This window comes from Mustela putorius, unplaced genomic scaffold, assembly GCF_011764305.1.
Source record: "Mustela putorius furo isolate JIRA1106 unplaced genomic scaffold, ASM1176430v1.1 tig00003869_pilon_pilon_pilon, whole genome shotgun sequence".
NCBI lineage: Eukaryota > Metazoa > Chordata > Mammalia > Carnivora > Mustelidae > Mustela > Mustela putorius.
In genome coordinates, this window is record NW_025422021.1 from 21,388,260 (window position 1) to 21,405,177 (window position 16,918).

Consider the following 16,918-nt stretch of genomic DNA (forward strand, 5'->3'; position numbering starts at 1 on the left):
GAATAATACTATTTAAAAAGGATTAAACATTGAGGCATAACAATTGAGATGTGGCTTACTTTCACATCTATTGGGTTATATAGCTTTCTATTATATAGATACTTTCCACGCGGAAGATACTTTAACGTATGTAGTAGCTGTCTTGTCTCCTTATTTCCTTCCACCTACTCTAGTAGATGTTGGTTGACCATATGCTTCAGGGGAATGTGGATCCTTTTCTAGCCTCAGGAGGGCAAATCTTAATTAATTAACCACTTGAAAGTGATTGGTTAACACATGGCATGTGATACAGTTCTGAGCAGTGACACAGGAGAGAAAAGCTGCTGCGGGGCTTCTGAAGAATTGTCCAGAGGAGAACTGTCCAAAAGGGACATCAGTGTTTGTCATACTTTCTTTCTTTTTTTTCTTTTTTTTAAGATTTTATTTATTTATTTGACAGACAAATCACAAGGAGGCAGAGAGGAAGGCAGAGAGGGGGGAGGGGAAGCAGACTCCCCGCTGAGCAGAGAGCCGGAAGCGGGGCTCGATCCCAGGACCCGGAGACCATGACCGGAGCCGAATGCAGAGGCACCAACCCACTGAGCCGCCCAGGTGCCCCTGTCATACTTTCTTGTGTAATAAAAAAAACCATGAAACTTGGAGTGCCTTGGTGGCTTAGTTGGTCAAGCATCTGCCTTCAGCTCAGGTCATGATCCCAGGGTCTTGGGATGGAGCCGCGCTTCAGGCTCCCTTCTCTGAGGGGAGTCTGCTTCTCCCTGTCCCACTCCCTCTCCCCAGCTGATGTTATTATTGGAAAGTAAAGATAAAATAGGATTAATTATTGACCACAGTTATATATTTTATCAGTTATATAATTAAAGCAAAGAATGCATAAAATATGAATCTTTAAGATTCTAAGTTTAAGTTCCAACTATTTTGATATTCTATCTGTTGTGTAAAATAAGATAACCAGCTCACTTATGTGATCAAAGATCTCTACACATTCTTAAAATGTTTCTCTACTATATTGGCAAGATATTTTAATTAACATCTCATAAATTGCAAATCCATAGACTAGAGACCAGCCACAAGAAGGATTCTTCTCTCTAAACTTGCCTTTCCCTGAAACCATATGGGCCTGGAGGTCTCTGGGCTAAAAGATTGGCATGTGTAGGCAGAGTTATTTTTACATAGTTTACTTATTAGAATATTATAACGAATTTGCTCATCAAATCAGTGAAGATAAAACAAATATTATCAAGTCTGTCAAGAAAGAAGAGAGACAGGCACAACCATATGTTGTTGTGCAAACCACACAACCCCTCTGAAAAGCAATGTGGCAGTAATTATTAGGAATTTTACACCCTTATGCCCAGTAATTCCATTTCTATTTTTTTTAAATTTTTAAAAAAGATTTTATTTATTTATTTCACAAGTAGGCAGAGAGGCAGGCAGATAGAGAGGGGGAAGCAGGCTCCCCGCTGAGCAGAGAGCCAGATGCGGAACTCCCTTCAAAGGACCCTGAGACCATGACCTGAGCTGAAGGTAGAGGTTTAACCCACTGAGCCACCCAGGCGCCTCTCCATTTCTATTTAACAATTTAATTAGTAAATGTTCATGAATGTGGATAAAGATTTATGTACAAAGCCATCTAATCCAGTATTAGTTATAATCACAAAAATATGTAAACAACCATCCAACAACGGGGAAAATGTTAACTAAATTATGGTATGATTCTGGAAGTGTGGATTTATGCAGGGAATAATGAAGCTACTGGAGAAATCTTAGACATGGAAAATACTCGGGATGTAAGTTTAAGTTTAAAAAGACAGTTCGCAGGGCTTTTTTGTAAAATTATTGATATCTATTTGAGTGAAAGACTAAAAGGAATTATTACCTGAGTGGGCTTTTTTTTAAGTGTAGCTGACATACAACGTTATATTAGTTCCAGTTACTCACACAATGATTCAACATTTATATACATTTTGAAGTGATCGCCATACATCTAGCTGCCATACAAACGTCACATATTTTAACTATATTCCCTATGCTGTACATTGTCTCCCCGCGTCTTATTTCATAGCTGGAAATTGTAATCTTTTGATCTTTTAATCCCCTTCCCCTATTTTGCCCATGCCCCACCTTTGGCAAAGGTTTTCTGTACCTGGGAATTGGTTTCTGTCCAGTGAAAAGGGCCCTGGGGCTCAGGGGCGAGCGGACCGCCCTGAAGAGATATGGGAAACCTTAGCACAAAGATGGCAGAAAACACCAGGTTATGGACGGCTGAGGGTAGAGGTAGAGCCTCAACAGAAAAGGGCAATCACGGAGGCTAGAGGAGAACGGAATACAGGGCAGAAATACCAGAGAGGAAGGAGATTCAAAAAACCCTGAGCTGCAATAACCAGAGAGTGGATACAATGTCACCTTTAAAACCATATTTCAGGCACGTGCTGAGCCTTGAGACTTCAGCTTGCCCAGCTGGGAAAAAACTGCGAAAAAAAGCTCTTCCCAAAATTGAACTCAGGTGGACCTAAGGCCAGTACTAAGAGACGCCCGCCGCGGAGGGTGGGAGGCCACGCATGCGCCCTGGCGCGAGGCGTGTTCGTGGGGCGGGGCCTGTTTTCTTTCTTGCAGGGTTTCCGCGGTTGCCAGCCCCGCCCGCCTCACCTGCGCGTCACGTGATCCTCGCGCGCCTGGGGACACCTGAGGGTGGGTCCCGCGCGGCTTGGGTCTAGGAGGTGGAGGTGGCCGCGTCCGTGGGCCGGCTGAGCAGCGGCGGCGGCAGGTGGGAAAGCACGGCTGGGGCTCAGCTGGCGGAGCCTCCCTGCTCCTCGAAGTCTGGTTCGAAGCGCGCGACGGGGGCCGGCCAGGACTAGGACGGGAGCGGGGCGCGGTGATGCTCCCGGGGCCGGGGCCGGGGCCCGGAGCCCGGGGCGGCCCTGCGGGCGTTGCGTGGATACATCAGCTGGGCCGAGTCGGATGCCGCCGCCCCGGAAGGCCCGGCTCCCCGGCTCCCCGGCAACCGTCCGTCCGCCTGCCGGGGTGGCTCAGTTGGCTGAGGGCCGGCCGACTGTCAGAGTGGGGTACACTGCATGCGGAGGGTCACAGCGTGCGGGGGCGTAAGTCGCGGGGCTTTATGTGGGGAGATTTGGGGCACATTTCCGGTTTGCTTTGGATTAGATAGGAATGCGTGTGTTGACACTGGCGAGTTGACCAGCCCCGGGACTGACCCTTCGGCCTGACGGCTGAGTGGACGGACGGACGCTCGCACCCCGACGAGGCAGGTGGTGGTAGGCTTGAGAGTGCTTTTCAAACAGACTTTGATTCCAGTGATTATGTGTCTATTTTACCATCTGTTTGGTCTGGAACTGCAAAGGGAGCCGAGTGCCACAAGGGCGTGGAAGCCGAAGTTTGTTTGCAAGATTACCTAGTGTCTTTGCACAGTTGGGATTTGGGAGTTCTTCAAAAAGACCTCATGATCTTGCTTGTTTTCCGTGCGATAATACAGGTGACAATCCACGAGGACATTTCGTGGGTTTTTTGGTTTTGTTTTGTTTTATCTTGGCTTGTTTTTTAAACGTTGTTGAGGGAGGTTTGGGGGAAAAAAAACGCTGAAGTTTTGGGATACAATGAATATAAATGTGTTACATATATTTGTAAAGAATTCTGCAAAAAACAATGCAACAAGGGATTGCGAATTACAATCTAAGGGTATACCTATTCCTTCAGACCTGATTATTGTTTCATTTTGCATTATTTTCCACTGCTGAATTTTTTATATTTAGTATTGGTAGCTTTATTTTAAATTTTCTAATTTTATATTGTGTTCATATATGATAGAGGTAGAATTCAAGTGGATTTGGAAGAAATCAACAAATATTTATTTGAGTATATTAGGTTCTGACACTGTTTTATGTGCTGTGGATAAAGAAATGAGCAAGATGGACAAGATCTCCACTCCTTTGGAATTTACATCCTCCTGGTGGAGAGACAACAATTACATCCTTGGTCGTAATTGCTACACTGAGGATTGAAACAGAGTTATATGTTAGCCTGGAGGGTGGCTGTTTTAGACTGGCAAACTCTCTCTGAGGAGAGACACTGGAGTTGAGATCTGAATTAAAAATAGGATCCCAAAAGCAAAGGGAAGAGAATTTCAGCCTGAGGAAACAGCCTTGTGAAGATCTAAGAATCCATTTGACCAGGCAGGCTGAAGGAAATGAGGGAAAGGGAAAGGGGCAGGACTTGAGATCTGAGAAGTAGGTGGCGAAGAGCCAGATACATACAGTATTTTGTAAGCTTTGAGGAAGGGTTTGGATTTTAATCTAAATTTGTAAAATTGTTCTTAAGTTTAGCTTGGCTACGTTCATTTTTTTTTGCCACTCTTTCTCTTTGGTTTTCTTCTCTTGGTTTTCTTGGATTTATTAAATTGGTTCTTTACCTCAAATCTTTTCTATCATTTTATTCGTTATCAGACAAGGTGGCACACCATGACATAGGAGCTTGCAGCACTGCCACTGAAATTTTGAATGAAACCATTTCTTAGTTTTTATGAGTGAAAGGTACAGTTAATGCATCTGAAAGGCAGAGCTGTCTCCTTGGCTCCATTCTGTGGAAGGAGCTGCTGAGACAGTTTTTTAAGAGTGGAAAATCTTTTTGAGTTGGGATTAGCAGATCTGGAGTGAGACATTTTTGAGAAACAATTAGTTAAGGGAAGGGCTTCAGAGGTGAAATAAACACCCAGTGTTTTGGATGTTCAGTGTCAAATCAGTTTGACGTTATTTGACAGTGTTCTTTTTCAGGAGTTAATGGAAATTTATTGGTGTGTCAGGTGTGACTGTGATCATCATTAGAGTTTATGGTCTTATCCGTGTTTTCTCTCCAAATTATTCTTATCTCAGGTACAATAGTTTGTCCTTTAAAAATATGAATGAAGGAGCTTTCACTGAGCAAATCCTTAAATTGATTTTGACTCTTTTCTACGGATTTGAGTTGCATTTATTTGACTCTAAGGATGAAGTAACCTTTATTTAAAAATTGCAGGACATTTTACTTCAAGTAAAGAACATGGTGAAACTAATTCATACCTTAGCCGATCACGGTGATGATGTCAACTGCTGTGCGTTCTCCTCTTCCCTCTTGGCTACTTGCTCTTTGGACAAAACAATTCGCCTGTACTCCCTAAGTGACTTTACCGAGCTGCCCCACTCGCCATTGAAGTTTCACACCTATGCTGTCCACTGCTGCTGTTTCTCCCCTTCAGGCCACGTTTTGGCATCCTGTTCAACAGATGGTACCACTGTCCTATGGAATACTCAGAATGGAGAGACTTTGGCAGTGATGGAACAGCCCACTGGTAGCCCCGTGAGGGTTTGCCAGTTTTCCCCAGACTCCACTTGTTTGGTATCAGGCGCAGCTGACGGAACAGTCGTATTATGGAACGCCCAGTCATACAAATTATATAGGTATGAATATTTAGACCCTTTCCGTTTTTAACCCTATTAACAAGTTTGCCAAGAAAGAAAGAAGAATATGTTGATGACCAGATAATTTTCCGATATTGCAAGGAAAGACATTTTGACCTGTCTTCTGAAGGTCATAAAAACAAATGTTTAATATGGCTTTTGTAGTAGATTTGCTTAGCACTGAGAGTTTTTGTTTTTTTTTTAAAGATTTTATCTATTTATTTGACAGAGAGAGATTACAAGTAGGCAGAAAGGCAGGCAGAGAGAGAGAGGAGGAAGCAGGCTCCCTGCTGAACAGAGAGCCCCATGAGGTACTCGATCTCAGGACCCTGAGATCATGACCTGATCCGAAGGCAGCAGCTTAACCCACTGAGCTACCCAGGCACCCGCCCTAAGAGTTTTAAATCTCCAATCTTTCTCCTGTAAAATACACGTTAATTTTGTTAGACTTTTATGGATTTTTACTTTAAGAGCTAGATAAAGAAAACAGTCTTTTGAATAAGATTCCGTAATTTTAGGCTTTATTTTTGTCACTTGTGACTCAAGCATTCGCAGTAATAGAGTAATGGTAGGTAAGTCTCACCTGAGAAACACAGCTGTTTCCTGACTAGGATTCTACCTGGGGAAATGATCAACCCCAGAAAAAAGAACCTTGTGATTAGTGTGGTGTTGTCATTAAAACAAAACAAAACAAAAAACTACCTGAAAAACTGCTTTTAGATGAAAATACATCAATTAATTTAAACTGGTAATGTTCTATTGCAACTTGCCAACATGAAATCTATGTACTTTTATGTCTATTATGGTGAGCTATATATCACATAAAGTTGACCATTTTAATAATTTTTATGTGTATAGTTCAGTGACATTAAGTACATTAAACACCATAAACTTTTAAATGTTACCAAGTGAAATAGCCCAATACACTTTCTCCTGTCCTTAGACCATTCAGAGCACAACGGTTGCTCATTAGAATTAGGTCGTGGGTTGAAGAAGGTGATGTGTTTTAAGTGGCGTTAATGAACCATTTAAAGAGACAGCTCAGAAAGAAGGAATCATTCAAGTTTTTTTTTTTTTATATGAATGAAATATAGCTGTTAACTAAGAAATTTTCTTTTTTCACTTATCAGGTGATGAATTCTGCCTCTCTGTCATTACTTCCCTAATGTATGCTGCTGTATAAAGATAACACTGCAGTAGCACTGGATGGGACCCTGCACTAATTGTTAGGCTTTTATCAATTTATTTTTCCTAATTGAGAAAATTAAAATTAATACTGTCAGCACATTGCTTCCTTATCTTCCCAAGATAATTTTAACTTGTTCACAGCATTTTCTTTTCATAAAGAATGTATATTTCTAGTTTATATTTATTTGTATTTTATATTTGAAGGTGATGCTTCTAGGTGATTTTAATACAAAAGTTGAAAGTACTTTTGACCTAATAATATGTTTTCCAGCAAAAGTAGTTTTTTAAAAAATGTGTAACTTTAGTTGATATTTTGGTTGTCAGAGCTTTTTTGGTTAAGTTTCGTAGATTTTAATGCGTTCATACAGACTTGGCATATGGAAAAACATGAAGCTACATGGACTTTGGTTTGGATCTATATAGCTTAGGCTTGAATACGTTACTCAAGATAATGTTTAAACCCGTTTTTTGGAAAAGCACGTCTTAGTTCAAAGCATATGATATTTCTACAGACATCTGTTGCCCTTTCTAGTACTCTATTAGCCATTTTTCCTGTTTTTACTATAGTAAGCTGCTGTTAGAAATTGTAATATAAAGTAAGAGATACTCCGAAATGGAATGAAACCCCCTGCCCTTTTTTGGTTTTATTTCAGATGTGGTAGTGTTAAAGATGGCTCCTTGGTGGCCTGTGCATTTTCTCCGAATGGAAACCTCTTTGTCACTGGATCCTCATGTGGAGATTTAACAGTGTGGGATGATAAAATGAGGTGTCTGCATAGTGAAAAAGCACATGATCTTGGAATTACCTGCTGTGATTTTTCTTCACAGCCAGTTACTGGTTAGTATTTTAATCTTTAAAGCGCTAGTAGTTCCTATTTGTAATTTGTGTGCACCTTTTAATTCTTTTATTCATTTTCATTTCATCTTCAATAAATGAGAAGCCCTTTTAATTCATTCCTGTTGAGGAATCATTCTTGTTCTTTATTTGATCAAAATGAAATCATGAAATATCATAAGGGAAAATCAGGTTATTTAATATACATTGGGGAATGACTCAACTTTGTATAGTAGATCTGGATTCCTTAAATATGGTAATTTAGAGGACCTCACCCTATTGGTTGTGCTGTGGATTTTTAAAATACAGTATATTGATCTTCAAAGAGAAATGTGAAATTAAAGAATTGGAAATGTGAATTAAAGAATTGGAAATTTTCAGTTTACTAATTTAATCTTCCAAAAGCTGAATTTATAAAATAAGATATTTAACAACACAATTAGCTTTTATTTTTTATTTTTTTTTAAAAGATTTTATTTATTTATTTGACAGAGAGAGATCACAAGTAGGCAGAGAGGCAGGCAGAGAGAGAGAGGAGGAAGCAGGCTCCGTGCTGAGCAGAGAGCCCGATGCGGGACTCGATCCCAGGACCCTGAGATCATGACCTGAGCCGAAGGCAGCGGCTTAACCCACTGAGCCACCCAGGCGCCCCCACAATTAGCTTTTAAAGGGAGAAATACAAGCTCCTGAATATAGATAGACTCTTGTTTTAAATAGAGAACGGTGGGGGCCCCTGGGTGGCTCAGTGGGTTAAACCGCTGCCTTTGGCTCAGGTCACGATCTCAGGGTCCTGGGATCGAGTCCCGCATCGGGCTCTCTGCTCAGCGGGGAGCCTGCTTCTCTCTCTCTCTCTCTGCCTGCCTCTCTCTCCATCTACTTGTGATCTGTCTCTGTCAAATAAATAAAATCTTTTAAAAAAATAAAAAATAAAAATAGAGAACAGTGAATTGGGAAGCTCTCTTCTGTTTCATCCTGTGTGATAGGATGAAGTTTAGCTTTTGTTGCTTCAAGTCCTGTTCCACCACCAGTTCTGTCCGATTAGCAATATAGTGTGAGCTACATTGTAGATTTAAGACTTTTTAGTCGTAGGTGAAATTAATGTTCATGGTAAAATTTTACTCATATATAAAATATTTCAATAATTGATAGTAACACATAAGGTATTTCACTATTTTTGATACTAGGTTTTTGAAATCTGGTATGTATATTATGTCACGTTTAAATTTGTCCTAGCCATGTTTCAAGTATCCAGTAGCCACATGTGGCTAGTGACTACCTTATTGGACAGCTCAAGTCCAGAGGTGGGCAGGATGGTTTTGGCACTCCCCTATTTCAAATCCAGCAGTGGCTGATTAAAATAAGGTTAAGGTAAGGTACAAATCCTTTGGTACAGATCCAAAACACAAAGCCTGGAAGTACCAGACACATTGTTTGCCTGCCTCCTCTCAACGCACACTTGGTCTCAGACATTTTCTTGCCACACTGGACTCCTTTTGTTCCTTGAATGTTTCTAAGATGTTTCCAAGCATTTTACCATATGGACCCTTCAGCTGGTTCACTGTTAGTTATCCTTTAGATTTCAGGTAAAAATCGCTTCAAATAAGCCTCCCCTGTGCTTACTTACATAGTTGTATCTTAGTATGTATCAGTGCCCAAACTTCCTTTGATGAACTGTAGCTGTGAAGTTAGGTGGGACTCATATAAAACTGACTTGATGATATCAATATATACATTAGCTACAAATATTTAGGAACTTATCTAGTGTATATATAATCATACACTGAAATTATCTCAGCATTAAAAACTAGTGGGTTTTTTGTGACACCAAATTTACTGATTACTTTCCCTGATTTGTATAATTTCTACCAAATAAAACAGACCGAATTAATGTTATTTTGGATTTATATAATTCCAGCCTTTGTCTTGATTCAGCCGAAGGGGGGAAAAATCTCTATTATTCCATGTGAATTATAGACTAAGCTTTTAAGAAATGGGTATATTCTTAAAAAAAAAAAAAAAAAGTTGGCAATAATTAAATGTTGAACACTCATAACTTTTCTTCCTTATTTTTCCCATCAGTGCTAGCCTTATAGACTCTAAAATGGGTTTGAAGGATGGCCCAGGCTTAGTAGCTCAATATTGGCCCATACCCTTGAGTTACAGTCTTAGTGGAAGGAAATAAAAAAGGCAAGTTGTTGTAGTAAGTTCAGTGGCCAGGGTTATAATCCTTTGATGCACTTGTTTAAAATAAATTCTTTAATTAGCATTTCATTCTATGGTTTGTGTTTAGTTAATGTCACTTTTGAATATGGTTTAAGTGAATAGAATTAACAGATCTCGATATAAGAAATTGAAGATTTTTTGTTTTAAATATTTTACCAATTCTTGTGTATTTATTTTTCACAAACTTACATTTTTAGATGGAGAGCATGGTCTTCAGTTTTTTCGATTGGCCTCATGTGGTCAGGATTGCCAGATCAAAATTTGGGTAGTTTCTTTTACCCATGTCTTAGGTATGTATGTGTGTATTCAACCAGCAGTTCTCTAAAATTGAGTATCAGATAGAATTTCTGTTTTAATTCATCTTTTTATTTAAGGAACTCTGGATTTCTAAAAGTGATTATAAAGTATGTATTAATTATTTTTAGTCAGAGCAGTTACATCCATATGCACGATTTAGTAATCAGATGCTCACAGCTCATAATGACCTTGCCGCTACCACCACACACATTCCTGCTCAGCAGAAAAACCACCTTACACTTTATCTGTTTGCAACTCTTGGTGGTTTTGTTTGTATAAGTATTGTTTTTTCACCATATTTAAAATTTTTTCACTGTGGTGACTGTTTTTTGGCAGTGTCGGGGAGGTCTTTACTGCATGTAATGCACTGTTCCTTCAGGTGATCCTTCAGTCAAGAAACTCACATTGTTCAGTTTCGGAAAACTTTTAAATTAAAGGTTTGGAAAACCTTTAAGTTATTTCTTTAATAATTTCTTCCCCATTTCTTCTCTTTTTAATAATTCTCATTAATTGAGTGTTGGACCTCCTTGATTTCTTTCCGTGCGTCACCCACCCGCCACATTTATCTCTTTATCTTTTCCATACTTTCTGGAAACACACCTTAACTTCATCTTTTAACCTTTTGTGTTTTTTATTCCATCATATTTTCAATTTCAATAAGTTCATCTTCTTCTCTGTTTCCTTTTTCTCCGTGTTCTCCTTCTATTTTATGAGTGCAAGGTCAACTCAAAACTCAGGATACCAGTTAGAGGTTTTTGTTTTGTTGTTCCCTTCTGTTTCCTGATTATCCTTGTTTGCTCTTGAGTCTTTTTTTTATTCGTTTACACTGATCTTTCTCTTTCATATGGCTACTAACTTCTTCAAATTCTGGTGATCCTTGTATTCCATTGACATTTAAGAATTAGGCAATAATAAGCTGTTTAGAAGCTCTGTGCACATAGTGGTTTGCTATTGCTGGCTTCCCTTTAGGGTGAGGAAGCAGGTTGTTGGCCCTGACTGGAGCAATTCAGGGGCTTAGAGAATTGCCCTGGAGCTGCCAGGGAGCTCCCCAGAAAGCCATTCTTTTCCCCTAGAAATGTTTTGCCTAGAGAGAAGCATCTGGCGTTTGTGCAACATGCTGTGGGCGGGACGAGGGAAGGATTGGAGGTGGACCCCAACTGCTCTGTCAGTAGACCTTTTGCTAACTTTTTTGTTTTCAGCTTGATATCTGTGTCATCCTGATTTTCCTTTTCCCCAGCTATGGATAAGTCTTTGGGGGTATTCTAGGGCAGATTAACTTTCTTCTGGGCTGTCACCCCTCCCTTTGCACTCTGAGCTATTACTCCTCTATACTTCCTCCCCAGTTATTTTGCTTTCTGCCTTCCCCAAACTGGCTTCAGTTTCCGGATTGCTGATGCCTCTCTTTCCCTTCTCTTCATTGATGTGCTTTTATATCTTTATTAACTCTTTCACTGTCATTTTAATGGGAACTCCGAAATTAACATGGGCAATTGTCCATCTTGCTTTAGATGCCTAAAAAGATTCTTTATTGATACCTAATAAGCTTCAGTTAAATTACAAACTGCATTTTGTTGTTTACAGTTATTGTTAAAGAGAAACAAAGCTGGACACTAAAATATAAGGACAGAATTTCACCAGTAGTATACTTTTGCAATTGGGAGAGAGTCAAACATGAATGGTACTTAGCTTCTATTTATACAGAGGTGACTTGGCATTTTGAAGGGAGAATGAGGAATAAGGAGGGAGGTCAGTGGGGCTCAGTAGAGTCAGGGAAGTGAAAAATTACAAACAGGAAGGATAGGGGCCATGCGAAACTCATCTGGGTTTGCTAACTGGCACCTAGGGAGATTAGGCTCCTACTCTCCCAGAGAGTGGGAGACAGGGGTCCTATCATCAGGTTCTGGCTGGAAAGAACAGCAAATTCTATTGGCAGCCTTGAGTTTTCTCAGGCAGGTACTTAAAGGGGGCTAGGATTATCCTAGGCATGCAGCCTTGAGCTGTCAGAAACTAGGTTAATGTTAAGTCTTTATAAGCTAAACTCAGGGCCTTAGTTGAGAAGAGGACTCAGAAGAGCCTAGCTAGAGTTTGATCAGGGAGAAAATCTTTGTCATTATACCAGTGTATAGAGAATGGCCCGTTATCTGGAAGTAAGTAAGTATTTTATTAAAATAAATTTCTCTTTGTGGAAATTCAGTTAATTTATTGCCTATTAGGTTATATTTAGACATTCTTTTAAATGTGTTCAGTGACATACTGGTGAGGACCTGTTGCTTTCATTGGTCGATCCAGTCTTCTTACTCCTGCCAAAGTAAAATTCTTAATGAGAATCCATAAATATAGTCATATATTGGATGTTCTCAATATGTCTTTAATAATTGTTCAAAAATCTAATGGTTTATGCTGTTAAACCATTAAGTTTGAACACCGTTTAAACTTTTTTAAGTTTACCGTTAAAGCCTTTTTATAAAGTGTTTATCATCATTTGCATCTAATTTTTTTAATTGCTTATTTGTTAGGGAGGAGTATATAGACTTATGGATCTTACACTTGAGAATATAGCCTATGGCGATATTGTAAGTTTTATTGGTCTTCATGTGGTTTACAACTGAACATTTTTGCTGTGTTCGATTGATTGTGCCAGCTCCTGATCTGTATGTTCATAGTGCTTTCATGGACTACATCTCCTCTCCCAGATAAAAATAAATGTTTTTTTCCTATTATGAATAGAAATAAAGTGTGTGTATTTAGTAACAATAATACATTTTTTTCTATTTGTTGAAGCTTTTACCTACTCTAATGACCTTTTTGTTTAATTAAATGCAGTTATCTTAAGAGGAATTAATGCTTCAAAAAAGTTTTTATTCTGAGAAAATTGATAGCTTTCACTTATATTGTCTCCTCAGGTCAACTTCTTAATAGTAATTTTTATAGGTTGTCACGAAAAACTATTGAATTCCTTCGGTTTAGCTTTAAAATAGTTGTGATATGTCTTTTCAGTGATTACAGAAAGCACAAAAGGGAGTTTAGTGTTACTGTACTTTGTTGGAGTATTATAAGATATAATTGGAATTATAGGATGTATAAATTATTATTATTTTTTATCTGTGAAATGAGAGAATATTTTCTTGATATCAGATTTTAAAAACTGATATTTGTGGGACACCTGGGTGGCTCAGTCAGTTAAGCATCTGCTTTCGGCTCAGGTCGTGATCCCAGAGTCCTGGGATTGAGCCCTGCCTTGGGCTCCCTGCTTAGTGGGGAGCCTGATTCTCCCTCTCCTGCTCCCCCTGCTTGTGTCTGCACATGCTAGCTCTCTTTCTCTCTCTGTCAAAGAAATAAAATCTTTTCAAAAATTAAAAAAATAAAAACTGATCTTTGTTTAGGTATTGGGGCAATTTGATTCTTTCTTGGTATTCAGGCAATTGGTGTATGTGTATATAAACTTGTGTATATATATATTTTTTTAATACTTATTTTATTTTATTTTTAAGTAGGTTCCATGCCCAGCATGGGGCCCAGACTCATTCCCCTGAGATCAAGAGTCGCATGCTCCACTAAGCCAACCAGGCACCTCAATTTGTATTTTATATTTTTAAAAATTAAATGCCAAGATTATCTTAATAGTTTAAATTTTTTTTTTAAAGATTTTATTTATTTATTTGATAGACAGATATCACATGTAGGTGGAGGGGCAGGTAGAGAGAGAGAGGGGGAAGCGGGGCTCTATCCCAGAACCCTGAGATCATGACTTGAGCTAAAGGCAGAGGCTTAACCCACTGAGCCACCCAGGTGCCCCAATAGTTTAAAATTTTAGCTTAGCTTAAAATGTTAAATTTTTATGTATTTTATAGAGTTTAAAATTTTAAAACTACCTTGATCATTATAATCCCTCCACATTTGCTGAGTGCACCATTTTCTTTACCCATTACTGAACATTTGAAACCACTTAATCACACTGCATTCCAATACCTGAGTTGCATGAAGATTTTTTCATTTTTTTATTCTTCAGGCACTTAAAGATAATTTATTAAAATAAATGAGTGAAATAATTTTAACTTAAACATAAATTCTAAGCACAATAAGCTTGCTAATTTTTCTTGCCTTGTTATTTGCAGGTTTTGAATTAAAATATAAAAGTACGCTGAATGGGCACTGTGCTCCTGTTCTGGCTTGTGCTTTTTCTCATAATGGGCAGATGCTAGTCTCGGGGTAAGCTATTTAGTTTAATTTCCTTAAGCCATTTTGATATGACGTGGAACAGATACAGAAAAGTGCATAAAACGTAAAAGAACAACTTTGATAGATGGATGCAAACCTGTGTAACCACTACTCAGGTCAAGAAATGGAATGTCAGTGTCTTCCCTTTCCAGGTGCCCCTTTTGGGTGACAACATCTTAAGTCATATGCAATATCACTTTTTTCTTTTAAACTGATTTATAACAGATCATATAATGTGTATTATTTTGTGCCTGGCTTCCCTTAATCAACATGATGTTTGGCACATCCATTCATATTAATGCATACAACTCTGGCTTGTTGGTTTTCATTGCTATGTAATATTCCAGTGAATGTATATACTATAACTTATCCGTTTTAATGTTGACAAAAGTGGATTATTTTCAATTTAGGAGCATTACAATAATGTGTGAAGCTGTCTGTGTCTTCTAATGTACGTGTTTGTGCATTTTTCTAGGAAAAACACATAGGAATAGAATTTATGAGCCATAGAATAATTGTGTTTTCAGCTTTGGCAGATAACATCAAATTGTTTGCCAAGTAGCTGAGCTCCTCTATAGCTGTGTTATTTCACAGCCTAGCCTATACTCAATATTTGGTATTTTTGGTTTTTTTAATTTCTAGCCATTCTTTTTTTTTTTTTTAAGATTTTATTTATTTATTTGACAGAGAGAGATCACAAGCAGGCAGAGAGGCAGGCAGAGACAGAGTAGGAAGCAGGCTCCCTGCTAAACAGAGCCCAATGCAGGGCTTGATCCCAGGACCCTGGGATCATGACCCGAGCCGAAGGCAGCAGCTTAACCCACTGAGCCACCCAGGTGCCCCAATTTTTAGCCATTCTTATAAATGTGAAGTGTTATCTTACTGCATTTTAAATATGCATTTCCCTGAAACAGTGAGGTTAGAATCTTTTCAGAAGTTTATTGGCCACATGTGTTTCTTCTTTTATGAAGTGCCTGTTCATGTCTCTTGCTCATTTTTCTTCTGTATTTTTCTTATTGATCTATTGTTGAAATTGTATTTATTGCCTCTATAGTTCAGTGTATGAGCCACTTATGTGTTGCAGATATCTTTTCCCTTCTGTGTATTTGTCTTTTCAGAGCTTCAATTTTAGTGTAGTCAGTTTATGTTCTGAGTCCTGAGGATATTTTCCCATATTAACTTCTAAAATCTTCATTGTTTTTACTCTATCAGATTTGATTTGTGTGTATCATGCACAGAACAGTAGGAGTCCAGTTTTATTTCTTTCCATGTGGATATTCAGTGTCCCAGTAATACCCATTGAAAAGATCATTTTTTCTCATATTCTGCTACCTTGTCAGAAATCGCTGATGATATGTATGTGGATCTGTTTCTCAGCCCATTTCATTCTCTTATTCTATTTATCCTTGCTCTAAAACCATTCTTTCTTTCCAAGGCTTTATATTTTAACTATTCCTGGATTTTTGACATTCCATATAGAGTTAGCTTGTCAGATTGCCTCCAGCTATCCCCTTTACACACACAGACCTGTTGGATTTTTGATTGGGGTTCTGTGGAGTCTGATAAATTTGGGGATAATGGACCTCTTTATGATTTTGAGTCTTTTAATCCATGAATATGGCATTTTCTCCGTTTTTGTTTTGATGTCTCTCAATAATTGTCTTCTATGTAGGTCCTCATCTTTTACTGGATTTATTTCTAGGCACTTAATTTTTTTGTTGCTATTACAAAAGACATGTCTGATATAGGGATGTGCATATGGAAAGACAAAGTTGAGATCTTATAAGGGTCTTAATTTTTATATTTTTTATGTACAAAATCATACCACATGTTGATGGCTTTTGTTTCTTTCATTCTAATTATTATACCTTTGACATCATGTATGTCTTACTGAACTAACAGTACCAGGATAATGGATATAATGATAACAGCCAACCTCTGATTCCTCTTTGCAAAGGAAAGCTTTCATTATTAAGTGTGATCACTGTAGGTTTGGGGAGATAAATTTTATTAGCTCTTCTGTCCCTTCTAATTTGTAAGAGGTTTTGTTTTGTTTTTATCATGAAGATTCTCTTCATGTTATGATTCTCTTGAAATAATCATGATTTTTCTTTTATTCTATTAGGGTGGTAAATTATATTGATTTCTCAAATGTTAAACCAGCTTTGCTTTGTTGGAATAAACACAGCTTAAAAAGGATTTGACTGTTTTTGTGCATTGCTATAGAGAAGCCTGTTGTAACTTGTATTTTTTTCACTGGCTACTCCACAGAACTTTCTCTTTGTGGTTGTCTTTTTGTTTTTGTTTTTGTTTTTTTTTTTTTTGTACTTACTTTGTATTGAGATTTGGATATCTTTTTACCGAGTTTCCTTTGAAATTCACTGAGCTTGTTAAATATATAGAATGAAAATTCAAACTTCAGATCTCTTCAAATATTGCCTCTATCCTTCCTCTCCTCTAAATCTGGGACTCCCAACTAAATGCAAAATATACTTTCTTACTAGAAACTTTATATCTTCTCTCTTCTCTTCTGTATTTTCATTCTTCTATTTCTTTGGCTTTATTCTGAGTGGTTTCCCCTTTGCTGATGCTCTCCTTAGCATTATCTGATATATTAAACTGGTCCATTGATGAATCCTTAATTTGTTTTATTTTGGTTTTTGGTCCTGGAATTTGTATTTGGCTATTTTTTCAGGTGTACTGTGTAACTTTT

The 16,918-nt window shown here is 38.2% G+C and overlaps 1 protein-coding gene and 1 long non-coding RNA gene across 8 annotated transcripts in view; one reads left to right on the forward strand and one right to left on the reverse strand.

The window, feature by feature from the left end:
* The window catches only part of LOC106004974, a 41,871-nt gene extending 39,114 nt beyond the window's left edge, over positions 1-2,757 (reverse strand). Inside the window, exon 1 of the long non-coding RNA XR_001178099.2 lies at positions 2,647-2,757. This is a non-coding gene — a long non-coding RNA (uncharacterized LOC106004974). The remainder of the gene's footprint in view (positions 1-2,646) is intronic.
* WDSUB1 (WD repeat, sterile alpha motif and U-box domain containing 1) overlaps positions 2,593-16,918 on the forward strand; it is a 46,864-nt gene continuing 32,538 nt past the window's right edge. Inside the window, exons 1-5 of one of the 7 annotated variants that reach the window (XM_004743914.3) lie at positions 2,593-2,688; positions 5,023-5,444; positions 7,286-7,470; positions 9,888-9,980; positions 14,103-14,196. In XM_004743914.3, coding sequence (XP_004743971.1) covers positions 5,047-5,444; positions 7,286-7,470; positions 9,888-9,980; positions 14,103-14,196 — 770 coding nt within the window. In that variant the 5' untranslated portion in view covers positions 2,593-2,688; positions 5,023-5,046. Of the gene's footprint in view, positions 2,765-2,875; positions 3,099-3,167; positions 3,488-5,022; positions 5,445-7,285; positions 7,471-9,887; positions 9,981-14,102; positions 14,197-16,918 lie in introns of those variants that run through there. The other 6 variants (XM_004743913.3, XM_045066611.1, XM_004743912.3 and 3 more) reach the window with 6 other exon arrangements.